The sequence below is a fragment of the Mustela lutreola genome, chromosome 15 (assembly GCF_030435805.1).
Source record: "Mustela lutreola isolate mMusLut2 chromosome 15, mMusLut2.pri, whole genome shotgun sequence".
NCBI classification, from domain to species: domain Eukaryota; kingdom Metazoa; phylum Chordata; class Mammalia; order Carnivora; family Mustelidae; genus Mustela; species Mustela lutreola.
The window spans coordinates 20,317,949-20,336,943 of record NC_081304.1 but is presented as its reverse complement, the minus strand read 5'-3'; the positions used below and the strand labels follow the sequence as shown (position 1 = coordinate 20,336,943).

The 18,995-nt window shown below is 44.3% G+C and overlaps 2 protein-coding genes across 3 annotated transcripts; one reads left to right on the top strand and one right to left on the bottom strand.

Annotated features, from left to right (window-relative positions):
• The first annotated feature begins 412 nt into the window (after nt 1–412).
• On the top strand, nt 413–6,469 carry KLHL10 (kelch like family member 10). The gene is made up of 5 exons (XM_059148508.1): nt 413–747; nt 3,516–4,005; nt 4,724–5,341; nt 5,649–5,798; nt 6,028–6,469. Exons 1-5 carry the CDS (start codon nt 554–556, stop codon nt 6,400–6,402), a joined length of 1,827 nt encoding a protein of 608 aa, XP_059004491.1. The 5' UTR covers nt 413–553; the 3' UTR covers nt 6,403–6,469.
• Nucleotides 6,470–6,612: 143 nt separating this feature from the next.
• Nucleotides 6,613–17,408, bottom strand: KLHL11 (kelch like family member 11). Of its 2 annotated transcripts, XR_009347972.1 has the most exons (3): nt 16,806–17,408; nt 10,384–12,042; nt 6,613–8,502 (listed from the first exon to the last, which is right to left on the bottom strand). XR_009347972.1 is itself a non-coding variant. In XM_059148639.1 (2 exons), exons 1-2 carry the CDS (start codon nt 17,348–17,350, stop codon nt 10,461–10,463), a joined length of 2,127 nt encoding a protein of 708 aa, XP_059004622.1. In that variant the 5' UTR covers nt 17,351–17,408; the 3' UTR covers nt 6,613–10,460. The 2 variants fall into 2 exon arrangements, 1 of the variants encoding a protein (XP_059004622.1); XM_059148639.1 differs by having other exon boundaries at nt 6,613–12,042.
• Between the last annotated feature and the right edge of the window lie 1,587 nt (nt 17,409–18,995).

Here is an 18,995-nt window from a genome sequence, read left to right as displayed (position 1 = left end):
CACTTCTCATCACAGAAGACAATGAGCGACTAACACAAGACCGCAGGGCAGGAAGGCCCTGGACAGCTCGGCCAGCGTGAGCTCTATCAGCTTCCCTTCCTTCTGCCTCCTCTGACTTGGTTTCGTTGAATTCAGTGTCTGGGGAGCCAAGTGCCCAGCAGTGGAAGAAGGTCTAGATGATGCTACACAGATACAGAACTGGGCATCTGAAGTGGGCAACAGGAGCTAGAATGGATAAAAACTCTTATATGGCGTTGGTGGTCACAGTCCTACTCCAGATTCAAGGGCTTGGAAGGTGTGGGTGATCTTCAGCCTGAATGGTGGGGGAGGGGGGAAGGAAGGAGGACAGAAACAGGAGAGAGTTCCAGAACCTGAGGCCACAATCCTGAGAGTGATCTCACTGCGGGCCCAGGATTCTGGAACTTGGGCTGCCTGATGGGCCCTATATGAAAGATGTAGTAGGGAAAAGGAGCGACAGCAGGCTAAAGGGGCCCCCCACAACCCTCCCCAACACCCTAGGAGAGCAGCCTCTCTCCGCTGGTCCCAGGGTGCCATGGAGATGGAGAGCGCGGCGGCCTCCACACGTTTCCACCAGCCTCACATGGAGAGGAAGATGAGTGCGATGACCTGTGAGATCTTCAACGAGCTTAGGCTAGAGGGCAAGCTCTGCGACGTGGTCATCAAGGTCAATGGCTTTGAGTTCAATGCCCACAAGAACATCCTCTGTAGCTGCAGTTCCTACTTTAGGTATAACAGGGTTGCCAAACTAAGCCAAAGGGGGACTTGGGCTCATTCTGAGACATTTTGGTTCATTTCATGTATCCCACCCCATCATCTTAAGTTAGGGACACTCTCAAAATTCTGAGCTCCCCTAGCCTGGCTCCTTTGTCTTCTGAAGAGGCACGCCTATGGCCGGAGCCTCCTCTCTGCTTTCCAACTGGATTTCAGCCAACTCTTAGTGGGCCAGGTGCTTTTTTCCTTTGATTCTCACCCAAACTAATCTTTAGGAAGGTTAAGGCACATCTCTACTGGGATGTGCCCCCATCCCAGTAGAGACTCTCTCAAACAGGGTGATGAGTTGACAAGGACTGAGCAGATGGGAAGGAGGATGCGGGAAGGCCCAAGGAAGTGTTTGTCAGAAGATAAAGGGAGTTTGGGCCACAAGCACTGGGACCCAGGAAGCAGCAGAGCTATTTTATTCATGAGCTGAAAATGTTTGAGTTCTTAGTTCCAATGAACTAAGAACACATGATACATGTGTTCCATCTGTTGCTAAAAACTCTCATTTCCTCTAGACCTACAACAGGGTCTACAAAAGACCAGATAGTGAATATTTTAAGGCTTACTGGCCATACAAGCCTCTGTCACAATGACTGCCCTCTGCCTTTATAATGGGAAAGCAGTCATAGACAATACTAAATGAGAGGGCATGGCTGTGTTCCAATACAAATGATTTATGGGTGCTGAAATTTGAATTTATTATAATCTCCAGGTGTTGCAAAACCTCCCCACTTAAAAATGTAAAAAACGGGTGTCTGGGTGGCTCAGTCAGTTAAGTAGTTAAACTCTTGATTTCAGCTCAGGTCATGATCTCAGGGTCCTGAGATCAAGTCCCGTGTTGGGCATGGAGTTAGGCATGGAGCCTGCTTAAGATTATCTATCTCCCTTTCCCTCTGTTCCTGCCCCCCAACCCCACCCCTCCCCAACTCTCTCTCTCTAAAAAGAAAAGGGGGGGGGGGCTCCTGGTTTGCTCAGTGGATTAAAGCCTCTGTCTTCGGCTCAGGTTATGAACCCAGGATCCTGGGATCAAGCCCCGGAGGAGTCCAGTCGGGCTCTCTGCTCAGCGGGGAGCCTGCTTCCTTCCTTTCTCTCTGCCTGCCTCTCTGCCTACTTGTGATCTCTGTCTGTCAAATAAATAAATAAAATATTTAAAAATAAATAACTCAAAAAAATTAAAAAAAAATTTTTTTTAAAAAGTAGAAAACATTCTTAGCTTGTAGGTGGTACAAAAATAAGAGGTGGACCAAATCTGGCCCAGAGGCTGTAGGTTTGCAGACCCCTGCTCTAGGGAAGAATCTCATTTCCAAGCCCATATTCTCGTAAACCACCTGGAAAAAAGAGGAAAAACTTGTCAGGGCAGTTTCTTCTGTCCTGTTCAACACCTAAAAAAGTACGTAGCTATACAGTAGAAGCCCAATAAATAGTTCTGGAATAGTACACTGTCAATAATTATTTATTGAGTGCCTATTTTATGACAGGCACTATTGGGGTACTAGAAATAAAACACTGAGTAAAGAGACAAACGTTTGTTTTCTCATGAAGTTTACCTCCTAGTAGGAGGAGTAGGCATTCAACAAATAAAAAAATAGCAGATCACAAGTGCTAGGTGGAAAAAAGGAAGGTAGGGAGATTTTATTTATTTTTAAAGATTTTATTTATGAGAGAGAGCGCGCACACCCAAGCGTGGTTGGGGGAAGGCGAAGGGAGAAGCAGACTCCCCTCTGAGCAGAGAGCCCAATCCAGGACTCGCTCCCAGGACTCTGGGATCATGACCTGAGCAGAAGGCAGATGCTTAACCAACTGAGCCACCCAGGCGCTCCAGGTAGGGAGATTTTAAATAGAAAGGTGGTGATTTTATATAGGATGGTTTGCTGACAAAGTGACATTTGAACAAAGACTTTAAGGGGGATGTGGGAGTGAGAAATACGGAGATCCACAGCAGGGAGCCTTCCAGGCAGAGACAACTGCAGGTACAAGAGGACCAAAAATGAAACACCTCTGGTGTATTCAAGGAAAGCAAGGCTGGTGGGACTGGCATGGAATGAGGGGGACAGTGGGAGGAAATGACCAGAGAGGTATTACTGGTCTAGATCTCAGAGGACTTTTGTACTCCCTGGCAAGCACTTTGTATTCTACTCTGAGCAAGAAAGGTTTTGGGTGGAAGGGTACATAAACTCATAAGGTGGTTGGGGTATGACTGTAAGTCCTGGCAGCATCAAGGGCAGAAGCAGGGGTATCCATTAGAGGGTTACTCCCAATCATCTAGGCTGGAGATGGTGGGGGCTTGGACCAAGGAGGTAGCAGTCAGAGGTGAGGAGTGATCAGATTCTGGGTGTGTGCTGGTTGAACAGTACTTATTAAAAAACCATCTTGCTCAAGTTTAATTTTCTTAAGCAAGATCAAGATAGAAGACATCTAGGTCTTATTCCTGGCTCTAGGTCTTATTCCCGGCTCTAGATCCCAATTTTTCCACCCACAAAATAGGGAAAAGTTCTACTTTTCATGAGGATAAGGAGAGTGACCAAAGTGAAAGTTCTTGGCAAGGTTCTCTTGCCCACTGTATAAGATGCAGAGTCTGCCTGCCCCCTCCCCTTCCTCACGCCAATTTATTTCTAACATACTCACTGTGCACTGTTTGGGCAATGTCCAAACTCTCCTCGATGAAAGACGGTGGGAGAACCTGTTAAACTGGAGAGAAATATTTCAGTGGCTGCTAGTTTTTTTCTTTTTTCCAGAGCTTTGTTTACAAGTGGCTGGAACAACACTGAAAAGAAGGTATACAACATTCCTGGCATTTCCCCTGACATGATGAAGCTAATTATTGAATATGCATACACCCGGACCGTCCCTATCACACCGGACAATGTGGAGAAGCTGCTGGCTGCTGCAGACCAATTTAACATCATGGGTATTGTCAGGGGTTGCTGTGAGTTCCTCAAGTCGGAGCTGTGTTTGGATAACTGTATCGGCATCTGCAAGTTCACGGACTACTACTACTGTCCCGAGCTGAGGCAGAAGGCCTACATGTTTATACTGCACAACTTTGAGGAGATGGTGAAAGTCTCGGCCGAGTTTTTAGAGCTCTCAGTCACTGAACTGAAGGATATCATTGAGAAAGATGAGCTCAACGTCAAACAAGAAGACGCTGTATTTGAGGCCATTTTAAAATGGATTTCTCATGACCCCCAAAATAGGAAGCAGCATATTTCAGTTTTGCTTCCCAAGGTCAAGTTTAGTTATTTTTTGTGGGATGCTTAATTGCTCATGTTTGGTTCATTTATCCCGGAGGGACTGTGCGAAGAGCCACATTCAGCTGTTTGGCAGATTCTGGGGCTGTATTCACATACACTTATATAGAAGGCTACTATTCTGTGGAATTTTGCAGGGTTTTTTTCTTTCTCGACATTGCTAGCTTCTTCTACCTCATTTATATTCTTTGACCAAAATTCTCCCTGGCAGTGGGGGAAGGAGATGGCAAGGCCTTCAAAAGAATTCTAAAGGGTCTTCCTTTCACCCATTTTTATTCTGTGAGTTTCCCCAAACCCCAGGTAGAAGTGGGATAGACACCAAACTGTATTATGTATAATTATAGCCATTTGGTGCTAATCTGTGTTATTTTATACAGAGAAACATAGATGTTCAATGACTGAACAATCACCACAGCTTTCTCTGGTCTGATAGTACTGCCCAGGGGCCCAGGAAGGGGCTAGCTCTGTGAACACTTGAGGTCCCTTCTATCTAGCTCATTCTCAGCATCCAAATGTATACCCCCTCCGCAAAACTGTGAGCTGTAAATTTCAAACTGTATTTAACTGTGAGCTGTAAGTTTCAAACACAAAATATGACCTTGCTGCCATGCAAAGGCAGACTGTAAGCAGGGAGATACGGAGATGGGTTTTCCAGGTACCCTCACCTCATCTCACTTTCTGTATTTCTTTCTTAGGTTCGCCTGGCCCTAATGCATGCTGAGTACTTCATGAACAATGTGAAGATGAACGACTATGTCAAAGACAGTGAGGAATGCAAGCCAGTCATCATCAATGCCCTAAAGGCCATGTATGACCTCAACATGAATGGACCCTCTAATTCTGACTTCACCAACCCACTCACCAGGCCCCGCCTGCCCTATGCCATCCTATTTGCAATTGGTGGCTGGAGTGGTGGGAGCCCCACCAATGCCATTGAGGCATACGATGCTCGGGCAGACAGATGGGTGAATGTCACTTGTGAGGAAGAGAGTCCCCGTGCCTACCACGGGGCAGCCTATTTGAAAGGCTACGTTTATATCATTGGGGGGTTCGATAGTGTAGACTATTTCAATAGTGTTAAGCGTTTTGACCCGGTCAAGAAAACGTGGCATCAGGTGGCCCCGATGCACTCCCGACGTTGCTACGTCAGTGTGACAGTCCTCAGCAATTTTATTTACGCCATGGGAGGATTTGACGGCTATGTGCGTCTGAACACTGCTGAACGTTACGAGCCCGAGACCAACCAGTGGACGCTCATCGCCCCGATGCATGAGCAGAGGAGTGACGCGAGTGCCACGACACTCTACGGGAAGGTAGGACTGGAGGGGGGGAAGAACACGTCCAGAAGAATGTTCTTCTTTGTTTTGGGGGGGCAGGTGCAAAATAGAAGGGGCAGCACTCACTCTGCAGGACTAACTCCGTCCTCAAAAGACGAAGTGGCCCTTTGTAACTGTTCTTTAACGTTTTACTACTTAAAAAATGATGTATGCACACATAGGAGAAAGAATGATCGTACAGGCTGGCATCAGAAGGGTTCCCTCATCACTGTCACATACACACCCTTTCTTTCTACTCCCCGGTGGTGACGATTTCAGTTACCTTGCGCCTCTCTCCACACAGGTCTACATATGTGGCGGTTTTAACGGAAACGAGTGTCTGTTCACAGCCGAAGTGTACAACACTGAGAGTAATCAGTGGACAGTCATAGCACCCATGAGAAGCAGGAGGAGTGGAATAGGCGTAATAGCTTATGGAGAGCATGTATATGCGGTGAGTTTATCTTGTATCACACCAAAACGATAACCCTAGCTTTTTGGTTCGCAAATAGGTTTACACTGCTGGTAAGCATTTGAAAAGCATTTTTTTTCCCTGTGGAAAATAGTGGAAAGAGGGAGGTATGAAATCACCGGTTCCCCACCCCCACCCCCAATGGTGGGCTCTTTCTTGGTGCACAGAAGCCATGGCTAACAGTCAACCGTGTTTCCCTTGCTGTCCATAGGTAGGTGGCTTTGATGGAGCAAATCGACTTAGGAGTGCAGAAGCGTACAGCCCAGTGGCTAATACTTGGCGCACAATCCCCACTATGTTTAATCCTCGTAGCAATTTTGGCATCGAGGTGGTAGACGACCTCTTGTTTGTGGTGGGCGGCTTTAATGGCTTCACTACCACCTTTAATGTGGAGTGCTATGACGAAAAGACGGACGAGTGGTATGACGCCCATGACATGAGCATCTACCGCAGCGCTCTGAGCTGCTGTGTGGTGCCGGGGCTGGCCAACGTCGGGGAATATGCGGCTAGACGGGACAACTTCACAGGATTAGCACTGCGAGATGAAGTCAAGTACTCCGCTTCGACAAGTACCCTACCTGTATGAGCTGCTTCATTTAGCTAATAAAAAGTCTAAGCAATAAGAATTACTTCTTTTTTTAAATAAATGCAGTGTTTAAACTTGTAAGAGTACTTGAAAATGTTCAACTTAAGGGAGCCAAGGGTTGGATGAACGAGGGAGTAAGAGGGAAGGAAGAAAGCATTTACAACCAACGGTGCAGCATTAAAAAAGAAAAATCACACAGTGCAAACCAGCTTTAAAGAAATATGTTTATTTAAAACTTACATTGAGACAATTAATAGCTTCAACACAGAACAAGATAGCTTTAGGAACATAAAACAAGCTATTTTACAATATAATGTCTCAAAGCATCCTAAATTCTACATATCCTCTGACTTAAAGGGAGAGAGCCAAGATTATATTTTCAGTAGAGAAGGGGCTTGGATACTGATAGCCCAAAAAACTCACGGTGTACCAACTTGAACTAAGTATGTATTTTACAAATAACTCAATGAGCCCTAGCACATGGATGGTAATCTTCAAACATCAAGCAAGCGTAATTTTTCACAAGTGCATTATTATGCAGGAGGATTAAGTTCACAACAAGTGCTCTACTGTATGTGCTTCAATGTCAGACATTCGTAGTGATGCTTAGAGAGTAAGACAAAAGCCCTACCAAGGTAATCAACAAAGCCGTTATTTGGCTATCTAATTAAATTCCTTGAAGCAAGATGACTACTACATTATGTTACTGTTATTGTATTACTCACTCAACTATGAGCTGTTTTGTTTCCAATGACCAGAACACGTTATAATATAGGCATTATAACAGCAACAAAAATGGACTATTCTCAAGAAAGCGACAAACCGGAGTGGACTGTGCCAAAATGTTTGAAAATTAAAAGAGAGACTGAACTGCTTCTCAAATATTCTACAGTTAAATGGCAACCTATAAATACCCTATTTTTCTAGTGAAGGCAGAGGACTTGCTTCACAATTCTGTGGACTTTCAAAAGACAGGAAGTGTGGCCAACATGCCCTTTTTATTTAAGCTTAATTAGATGAAAGTACAAAAAAAAGTCCCTTTAGTTATGCTTGTTAGGCCAAGTAACTAAAATAATACAATTTAGCTTGTCTACCTACAAGAATAGTGTCTTATTAGAACAATATGAAGCAGAGAATGAAGTATTTAAAACATCGCACATGCTACACTAGTCAAGAAACAAAGAGGAAAAGAGTGTGCCCTTGAAACTGCCTTACCAGCAGCCTGAAGAGTTTAAAAAACAAAAGCACACAAATCTTTGATAAACACTATCTTTCCAGCTTCAAACCTCTGTTTTCTCTCTCTATATATATAAAAGTCAATATTTTAAAAGTTTTTGGTCCCAACAATACTATATAAAACTGAGTGATCAAAACAAAACTTCATCATGAAGTCAATGAACTGAGATTTGTTAGCAAAATATTTTTGAATTGGCACAGCAAAAGCAAAGTTGGATATCAAGATATACAAGACTAATCATGCAAACTGCAAGTGAGAGGTATTACTTAAACACTAAGCTCACGACTGACATTCTCAATAGATACCACGGATTTGTTTTCTTAAAACCATGGTGGGGTAGGTATAGTTAAGGAATATCCATTCTAAGACAGAAGTAGCACTCAAAATTATATATAAATATTACTTTTTGGTATAATCAATTCCTCTTTTTTCCTTCCACAAAACAAAAACAAAAGCAACAACGAGCACACAAGGTCTGCTGAATATGTGTTAAGCTGTCCTTTTTAAAGCTATATTTTTAACTGCTTAAAATACCAAACGCATTCTTTTAAGTTTTCATCAAAAAGGAAACTTCTTTCCCCAAGAGCCATTTTAGGCTTGTGATCATAGTCAGAACCTTTCTAAATACTCTGGAAGTTATTTCCAGTTTAGATTTCAGAATGTCAGCCTTGAACAGATTTAAGCAAATCTGGTTTCCTTCCTTATTAACAAGTTAGTTAGGATATTTCAGAAACACAAGTTATTGATGTGAAGTCACACATGTGAATTCAAATATGAAAATTAGAAATCCAGTCAGGAAAACCTGCACACATCATGCAAGGAAGGACTTACCCCTTCTTTTCAGCCATGGCCTAGGCAGCCTGCTGAGTTAAAAAAACAACAGTTTCAATCAAGTGTTCAAAACCAGATTATACCTAAATCTTAGAGGAGTTAAAACTTGTCACATCCCCTGAAGAAAGACCACCCCCCAAATAACTTGGTAACAATGTCTCAGAAGACAACTCTAAGATCCAAAAACCTTAAATCACACCTTTTAGAGAGAAACTGCCACTGTAGTGAGCTACTAAATTATTTCACCACCACCAAGAAAAGGAAGCACTAGCTACCACAGTCTATCAGAGAGGAGAACATCACTCAGTGAGCTTCTCTGTCTCATTTGCACAGACCTCTCTCAACTCAGAATTAGCACTTCTCAGAAATGGCTTTTTTCAAAATAACTACAAATGGAAATTGGTAAGATGGTAGATGTGGCATAGGATAATATATCTTCATACAGAAATAGGACTTGAAGTTACTACCCCACCCCAATGGAAATGAAATGGTTTTAAAGCGGATTTCCAATATATTTATTGACAAACTGTCCTAGGCAGGAATACTAATTCAAGGGCTAAATATTAAAAGTCTTGCAGCAAACTGAGAGCCAAAATTTCTGGTTGTGCTTTTTTTGATATTTGATACAATAAGGAGGTTAATTATAACGGACTAGGGGAATCACTTCATTTGGAATTCAATACTTCTAGAACAGCATTCTGGAATGTCTAAGGAGAGAGACATTCTGAAAGAAACAAGAAACATAAAATGGACCCCTTTTGCAACACATTAGGGCAAGAGTCCTCTAAGCTAACTGAGTGCTAATTTGTATAAAGCTTTGGAGTGCATTCGAGAATCAAAAAATGCATAAAATAAATAAAAGGTAACTAAAGCAATACATTTTTAAGAGCCATAGTTGTGTACCTAAATTTGGTATTTCAGGGTCAAAGTTCCCATAAAAGTCTAGGGCAACTGGATAAAATAGAACAACCAGGGCTGAGAAACAATAAGGCTTCTCTTTAACCAATTTCTCTAAATTGTCACTTCCTTCCCATTTTAGAAAACATTTCTTTTAGAAAGGAATGAGGATTCTATACAATATACATTAGAGCAAAATTTAAAATTGAAGGCATTAAGTGTCGATTGTCATAGGCATTATTTACACTCAGTAATTTATCCTCAAATAAGCCTGCAACTCCTGAAGAAAGTGTTTAAATGTTTTAATGCCTTTCATTGCTCAGTCTATACGAATACTACTACAAATTTCACATATTTAACTTCCTCTGTATTAAACCAATCAGCTAAAGATCAATACTCTTGTCAACTACCATCATCTCAGAGCAATGGCTCCAAGTCTGTAACAGTTGCTGAAGAAAAATATTCAAAAAGTAATGAGCCAATCACAAATTTTTCATCAGTCATCTCTTCTAGAAAGAAACAACAGAATTTCTAGATAAACACATACAATGAAATACCAATGCAAATATTCTGCAATCATCTTGCTCAAATATTGTGCTTTTCCCTTCAAATCTCAGTCTCACTATTGCACACACCTCCTGCAGATGAGGGCTCAATGCATAAAATCTGCCCTTTTCAAAACCAGCCATTCAGGAAAAAAATCAAAAGGAATATCAAAGTAAATGTGCAAATAAACTGTTGCTTAAAGCATGTTCAAAACAGTAAGTCCCTAAGACAAAGGAGTTTTAACTTGTTGGCAAAAAAACAGCCAAGTGACTATCCCTGGTTTTTCCACTTGTCATTAGTAAGATCTCATTTAGCTAGCACATCCCACACAAACCAAAGACAGAAAAAGACTACAAACCAACAAAAGTTACCATATACTAAATCGGGTTTCCCATTCTTCAGTTTTTTAACTATATTTCCTTTATATGGGGCAATAATCAGTTTAGGTAGAAAATAAGTTATCGACATACTTTTTAAAGTAACAGTCTGGGTCTCCTCAGCCTCACGAAACAGGTACAACTGTTTCAAGCTGCACCTTTTAGAGAATCTAGCATTCGATCTGAGAGCTCGGCACTCGTCGCATGTTTAGGGCATGCCGATGTATTTCTTGCATCTGTCTGATCCGGTCCTTCTGCCACATTAAGTTTTGAGGCATAGGATATCTCTGTGTTCCATGCAAGTACCGGTATGGGATTCTTATGTGGCAAGCCGTGGCTCTACAACGTGGCTGTGGCATGGGAGGAAGAAGCATCCACCGCTTTCTTTCCGCACAGTATCGATAGGCTTCCTTCCGATACTGTTTGTCAATATCATCACTGTTTTTCCAGCCTCCGATAATGAAAACGTCATCTTTGTAGTAGCAGATGGCTGCTCCTTCGATGCTTAGGACTTCTGGAGGTAAGCTTTCAAGGATCTCATCGGAAACTTGACTGGCAATTTTTCTTACTGCCTCTTCATTTTCTAAAGAATAACTCTTAGGACAGCATGATGCTGTCTGATAAAAGTTTGAATTGACCACAGACATTTGGAAAAAACAGTAATTGTCAATAAGTGGCAAAGATTCCACATCTTGCCACTGTCGAGTCTCTGTATCATAGCATGTAATTACAGCTTTTAGTCCATCTTCCGTGTCCCGGTCCACAGGAGTGCGGGCAGCGATGTATACAAACCGGTCTTCAATGGCTAGCGCTTTGACATCTCGAAGAATCTTTGGTGCGGACTCCAAGTTGTGCCATTTATCTAGCTCGGGATTATAAACAGTCACATCTTTAAAGCCAGGGCTAAAGTTGCCATGTCCTCCAATGCTGTAGAGCTTCCCTTTGACTTCTGTTAACCCAAAAGAATGCTTCCTTGTCATCAGACTACAAACATGTTCCCATGTATTCAAATTTGGGTTGTATCTTTCCACAGTTTTAGCAAACCCTGGCTCCATTGATCCAGCAACATACACATAGGACTCTGTTACTGCAACAGCATGTCCATCAAGGTGATTATGAATATGGGGCAGGTTTACCCATCTGTCCTCATCGACAAAATATCCCACACATTCACTTAAATAATCCCCTCCTTCTGACACGCCTCCAATAACCATGATCACGTCCATATTTTGCCCATAGCGAGGTAATAATGAGACATGAGAGGCGGGGTGCTGGAAGGTGCCAGATTGTATGTTTTCAGCCCTCAGAGCATGCCTCTCTACTGCATCAGCCACTAACTTGACGCAAACTTCATTATTGGCCACCAGCCTCTCTGGTTTGACATGCCGAGTAAGGTAAGTAGGTTTCATCTGGGACAATCTCAGCAACTTAAAAAGTTCTTCAAAGTATCTTTCTCTCTCTTCTGCATTTCTCTGAACCCACTTCAGAACTGTTTCAAAGAGAACCTCCTCGGAATCCACCGTAATTTCCAAGTCTGACAGCCAGTCTCGGATGAGATGGAAAGGTAAAGTATAAAACTCTTCATCCTGAATTACTTTGTGGAAATTTCTCCGTATCATATCGGCAGCTTTCAGAGCAAGTTGGCTCAAGGTATACATGTGAGCTAAGCTATGAATGGCCACACAATTGGAGAGATGAAGTTTTTTCTTGAGAAATTCTCCACAAAATTCTTTTAAACGAATTAAAAGGAACCTAAAAATCAAGAAAAAGAAAATTTCAAATGTGCATGTTTTTTGTGGTTGCATTTTAAGAACATCTGAATTATACAAATTAAAATGGTAAGCTTTATCTCACTTTACGCCCAACATCTGAAAAAAAGGCAAAGCTCCCCAAATTAAAAAAGGATTATGCTAAAAAGTATATTTAAAAGCATAAAGTCATCTCTATGTAGGATATACTTTAAATTATTTGTATTATATAGTTTATATATAATTATACATGATACATACAACACACACACAGTGGAGATTTCTTCATAATGTAAGGTTTCCCGGAACATATCCTTCGATAAAGTACAACAGAAAAAAATTTATATATATACAATTTCACTCATATGTGGGACTTGAGAAACAAAACAAACGTGCAGAGAGAGAGAAACCAAGAAACAGACTCCTTAACTATAGAGAACTGATGGTGGGGCACAGAGTGGCTCGGTCATTAAGCATCTGCCTTCAGCTCAGGTCATGATCCCAGGATCCTGGGATGGAGCTCCGCATGGGGCTCCCTGCTCAGCAAGAAGCCTGCTTTTCCCTCCACTCCCCCTGCTTGTGTTCCCTCCCACTGTGTCTCCCTCTGTCAAATAAATAAATAAAATCTTAAAAAAAAAACCAAACAGATGGTTACCAAAGGGAAGGAGGAGGTTGAAATGGATGATGGGGGATTGGGGAGTGCAGTTATCATGGTGAGCCCTGGATAACGTATAGAATTGTTGAATTACTGCTGTACACTTGAAACTAATAAAACACTGTATTTAACTACACTCGAATTAAAATAAAAAAAAATTTTATTTTATAAAGATTTTATTTATTTATTTGACAGAGAGAGACAGTGAGGGAGGGAACACAAGAAGGGGGAAAGCAGACTTCCCAATGAGCTGGGAGCCTGATGTGGGGCTCAATCCCTGACCCCCCGACCTGAGTTGAAGGCAGACACTTAATGACTGAGCCACCCAGGCACCCCTAAAATAAAAAACTTAATAAAAAATAAAATGCAGGGCGCCTGGGTGGCTCAGTGCGTTGGGCCGCTGCCTTCGGCTCAGGTCATGATCTCAGGGTCCTGGGATCGAGTCCCGCATCGGGCTCTCTGCTCAGCAGGGAGCCTGCTTCCCTCTCTCTCTCTCTCTCTCTCTCTCTCTGCCTGCCTCTCCATCTACTTGTGATTTCTCTCTGTCAAATAAATAAATAAAATCTTTAAAAAAAAAAAATAAAATAAAATAAAATGCAATAGTCCCACGCTTTATTTTTATTGGCAAAAGTACAAATCCCAATCCCAATTTGTCTATGCCATTCCTGTCCTAATCCCTGGTCAATCACTTGCCTTTTCTAAATGAGGCAGGGTCTCAGGGAAGATACTTTATTAGGCCTTGACTAAGTGGTACAGGAGCTGTGGCTTCTGGGGGACTATGTCTGCTCAAATATCAGAAGGAACAGCAGTGGAAGCCTCCTGTCAGAGATTTTAATTTTTCTCTTACTCAGTTTTCTTCCTGGGCAGCTGCCAATGGGGGTTGGGGGTGGTGCTGGGAGGGTGTGGCCTGAGCGGGGTTCTAAAGCAGGGGGTGGGGGGTGGAGAGGTGGCAAGGCAAACTCAAACAACAGTAACAAAGGTATGAAAGGGTTTGGCATGCAGCTGAGGAGGAGCTGTCTGCTCACCTAAATTCACTGACACATACTCCCTTGCACAGGGTGTTTGGAAACACCGCTCTATGAAAACAACAGGTAGCATATACTAGGCATGTGCCATGTTCTGGGCAGTGTGGCTGGATACTTCCTGTCATTTCCTTGAAAGAACCCTTGAAGGAAGGTATGATCAACAGTATATGGGTGGTAGGGACAGGAATGTTGCCTCAGAGATGATGGGTAAGATTAGATGTGATGGTTGCAAGATACTTAGAACACTGTCTAACACCAGGCAGCTGCTAAAGCAGATGGAGAGAAATTAAGAGTTTTAGGTAAACTGCCTGGGGCGTTCTCTCCTCACCTCCAATTCCCCTATAAAGCAGGGGCAAATTTGAAAAATAAGCCCACACAACAGACACAAACATAGCTTGAGTGATTCCAATGACCCTTATCTACCCATTTCATTCAACAAACCTCCCTCTCTCATATCTATACCTGCCCCCATCCTTCTTCACCCTCTAATGAATGACCCAACCCTGGGCTTTGAGAAAACAGAAGCAATCAGGCAGAAACTCCATCTCCCCACCACCCAATCTGCCTGCAGGTCTATCCTATAACTCTGCATTCCCAGTCCAACTTTTCCATTTTATTTATTTTTTATTTTATTTATTTATTTTTTTAAAGATTTTATTATTCACGTGACAGATCACAAGTAGGCAGAGAGGCAGGCAGAGAGAGAGGTGGACGCAGACTCCCTGCTGAGCAGAGAGCTTGATGCGGGGCTTGATCCCAGGACCCTGGGATCATGACCTGAGCCAAAGGCAGAGGCTTAACCCACTGAGGCACCCAGGCGGCTGCCAGGACTCAGTCTTGCCCCTTCTCTGTCTACACTCTCTTCCTAAGTAATTTCATCCAGTTCCATGGCTTTAATCGCCATCTATATGCCATACTCCTCCCAATCCCTAGCTCCCAATGTTCTTATATCCATCCACCTGCCTCCTCATACATTGCCTGGGCCAAAACCAAACTCTTCATCTTCCTCCCAAACCTGCTTTCCAACACTTTTCCACGTTTAAATAAATAAATAAATAAATAACCCTATCTTACCAATTGCTTGGATCAAAAAAACTAGCAGTCTTTTCCCTTATACTCTACATCAAACACATCAGCAAATGGTCCCTTCTACCTTCAAAACGTATCTGGAATTGAAGCGCTAATCACCTTTACTTCTCTTTGACCCAAGCCTCTACCACCATCCCAACCTCCTAATCTCTCTGCTTCTGCCCCAGGAACCCCATCCTTTTTTCAACACGGCAGATTCTTCAAATCAGACTGCATTGTTCCGCTGTCCCCAAAGCAAAATTCTTCAAATCAGACTGCATCATTCCTTTGCCCCCAAACCTTCCCATCTCCCACTCATTCAGAGTAAGAACTCCTTTCACAAGCTGCAAGCCCTCTGGAACCCAAGCTCCATGGAAACTAGATCCATCCCCACGCTGAGGGGCCTCTCCCATGCCTCTGCACCTGCATCCATTTGATGGAGTCACACTGGCCTGCTATTCTCTAACATCCAGATAAGCTCCACCTCATGGCCTTTCCAACTTGTGTTCCCTACATAAAACACTCTTCACCTCATCCCCTTCGGTTCTTTGCAAAATGCCTTCTTCATTAGGCATTCTCTATGTATTAAAAAACACAGCTCCTCTCCACCAGCACTTTCTTTCTTTCTTTTTTTTAAAGATTTTATTTATTTATTTGACAGAGATCACAAGTAGGCAGAGAGGCAGGCAGAGAGAGGGGGGAAGCCGGCTCCTCCCCCCCCCCCCAGCAAAGGCCCGATGCGGGGCTCGATCCCAGGACCCGGAGACCATGACCTGAGCCGAAGGCAGAGGCTTAACCCACTGAGCCACCCAGGTGCCCCTAAACCAGCACTTTCTATATGCCCTTACCATGCTGTACTTTTCATCAAAGCTGTAACAATCATCTGACATGCTATCTACTTTATTATTTTTTTTAAGATTTTATTTATTTATTTGACAGACAGAAATCACAAGTAGGCAGACAGGCAAGCAGAGAGAGAGAGAGAGAGAGAGAGAGAGGAGGAAGCAGGTTCCCTGCGGAGCAGAGAGCCTGATGGGGCTCAATCCCAGGACTCTGGGATCATGACCTGAGCGGTAGGCAGAGGCTCAACCCACTGAACCACCCAGGTGTCCGCTGCTATCTACTTTACTTACTTGTTGTCCATCTAGTAAGGTAAGTGCAGCGAGGAAAGGGGCTTTTGTCTGTTTTGTTCACCACTGCATTTCCAGCACAGGAGAACCCAGTGTCTGATCTGATGCATAACAAGCACTCACTAGGTACTTGTTAAAATAATGTACCTGTAACACAATACTGCCAAAACAGACTCCTCCACAACTCTAAAAATGGCATTCACCTGCCTCCTAACCATTCTCTGAAACATCCATTCCTACCCCTCACAATCTATTTCTCACAGTAGCAAAATCGGCCTTTATAATAATTAAATCAGGAGATTTCTTCACCCAGCTTCCCATCGCCCAGTAAAAAAAAATCAAGCTTCTTATTTCAATGGGTTTCACACACCCTTCACAGACTAGATCCAGCTCCGCTGGATATTTCCTTTAGTTCTTTAAGCCAAACCGGGTCCTACCAGAAGGCCTTTGCGCTATCTGCCTGGAATGTCCATTTCCCATCTTTGCACGGTAGGGCTTTCTTGCCATTTGGAGGTCGGTTTTAATGTCACCTCCTCAGAAAGGTCTTTCCTCAACCCAAGCACTTATCCTTTCATCCTTTTAAAATGTCAACACAGCACTGATCACAGGCAGACTTTCTTTTTCATTGCCTTTGTCCCTCCACCTGGAATCTGAGCTCCCTAAGAGCAGGGCGCCCTCGTCAGACCGGCCGCTGCATCCTCAGGACCCAGGGCAGCGGCTATCCAACAGTACACAGCTGGCGCTCAATAAGTACCAAACAAATGCATTTCCTCGGGCTCCCTCCGGTCGAAACCCGTAGGCACTGCCTCCCCCGTCCCCTCCCTGGATGCGACCCTGAGGTGGAGGACACCTCCACCTCCCCGCGCGAGGCCCTCCGCATCCCGCCTACCTGTCGGCCAACTCCAGCACCTCGTGCACACTGCCCGTGCTGACGCGGATGCGCCCGGTGTACATGTATTCGATAACGGCTTCCACCGTGTCGGGCTCGGGCCCGGGCTCGGAGCTCCACTTGCGCATCTCCACCCGGCCCGAGCGGGACTCCGAGAACTGGCCCGAGAGGAGGGGCGTGAAGTACTCAGTGGCAGCGGCCAGCACCGAGCGGTGAGCCCGGAACTCGCGGCCTCCCGCGCCGCCGAAGCACAAGGTAATGTCGCAGAAGAGGCCCTGGCGCCTCTGCTCGTTCTGTCTCCAAGATAGCTCCGAGCAGTGAGAGCTGCACTCGAAATCCTCGGCCTCCGGGCCCGGATCGCCCCCGCTCGCCTCCATTGCAGATATGCCAGGCCCAGACCCGAAGTCCACCGTGCCGCTGCCTCGGACTTCGGCGGCCAGCCCTGCCGAACCGGCGGCGGCCGTCTCCATGCTCTCCATCTCCAGCACCTGAAGAGATGCGGCTGCTGCGGCCGCCGCGGCCGCAGCCACCGCCGCCGCCGCCATCTTGACGCCGCCGCGCCCGACCTCCGCAGTCTCGGAACGATCCAGCCGTTCTGGTGCGACACAGAGGGATTCTGGGAATAAATAGTGGGCGCGGGGCGGAGCCGGGCGCCCCTGGTGTGCGCACGCGCGGCCGCGCCCGCCGGGAGCCGTCCCACCTTGGAGAGGGCTCAACGGTGCTGCTCCCCCGACATCTTACACGCGAGTCTCAGTGGGAGGGTGGCTCGTCTCCTGCCCCTTAGAGTGGCATGCTCTTCCTGGTCATTATGTACCGAAAGCCACCCTCGATCATCAACCCGTGGTCAGTGTCTCGGGTGACGACAGTGGACTTCTACTTTAAAATTTAAAATGAATTTGGAGGGCGCCTGGGTGGCTCAGTGGTTAAGCCGCTGCCTTCGGCTCAGGTCATGATCTCAGGGTCCTGGGATCGAGTCCCGCATCGGGCTCTCTGCTCGGCAGGGAGCCTGCTTCCTCCTCTCTCTCTCTCTGCCTGCCTCTCTGCCTACTTGTGATTTCTCTCTGTCAAATAAATAAATAAATAAATCTTTAAAAAAAAAAAAAAATAAAATAAAAAATAAAATGAATTTGGAGTAAACGTTACCGAGCTAAGCAGATGAGGGTGAGCAAGTTACTTAGTATCTCTGAACCAATTTATCTTCTATAAAAATGGGATAGTATCTGTGTTGGGAGATGGCTGTGCGGATTAAATGAAATGATTGTGTTTTACGTAAGTAATCCATCGTTACTCTTGCATACATCTTGTTAAAAAGATGAATAGAAGCCACTTCAGGGGTTAAGCAAGGGAGTGGCTCAATAAGATGAGTGTTTTAAGATATCACGAAATAATGAAAAGGTGGCACTACGGGCCCTAGTTAGACCAGATATGGATGGATCAGAGTGATAATGAAAGGATAAACCCATAGGAGGTGGCAACCAGAGAAGTGGAGGAAAGGATGACTCCCTTTGCCTTGAGTATCTGGGAAGAGCTTTGGTTACTCTTCACTGAGAAAGGGAGAGGTACAGATTTAGGGGAGAAGATAGGGTTTTTGTTTTGTTTTTAAATTTCATATTCTTTTTTTTTTTAAAGATTTTATTTATTTATTAGACAGAGAGAAATCACAAGTAGGCAGAGAGGCAGGCAGAGAGAGAGAGGAGGAAGCAGGCTCCCTGCTGAGCAGAGAGCCCCATGCGGGACTCTGAGATCATGACCTGAGCCAAAGGCAGCGGCTTAACCCACTGAGCCACCCAGGCGCCCTAAATTTCATATTCTTTTTTATTATTTTTTTTTTTTTAGTAATTTCTACACCTGGGTTTGAACTCACAACCCTGAGATTAAGTCCCATGCTCCACTGAGTCAGCCAGGAACCCCCTTAAGGGGTTTTCTTTGAAGCTAATGTTTTATTTTATTTTTTTTTTTTTTTAAAGATTTTATTTATTTATTTGACAGAGAGAGATCACAAGTAGGCAGAGAGGCAGGCAGAGAGAGAGGAGGAAGCAGGCTCCCTGCTGAGCAGAGAGCCCGATGCGGGACTCGATCCCAGGACCCCGAGATCATGACCTGAGCCGAAGGCAGCGGCTCAACCCACTGAGCCACCCAGGCGCCCTGAAGCTAATGTTTTGATTAGTTCATTCTTTCTGTCTGTATGAA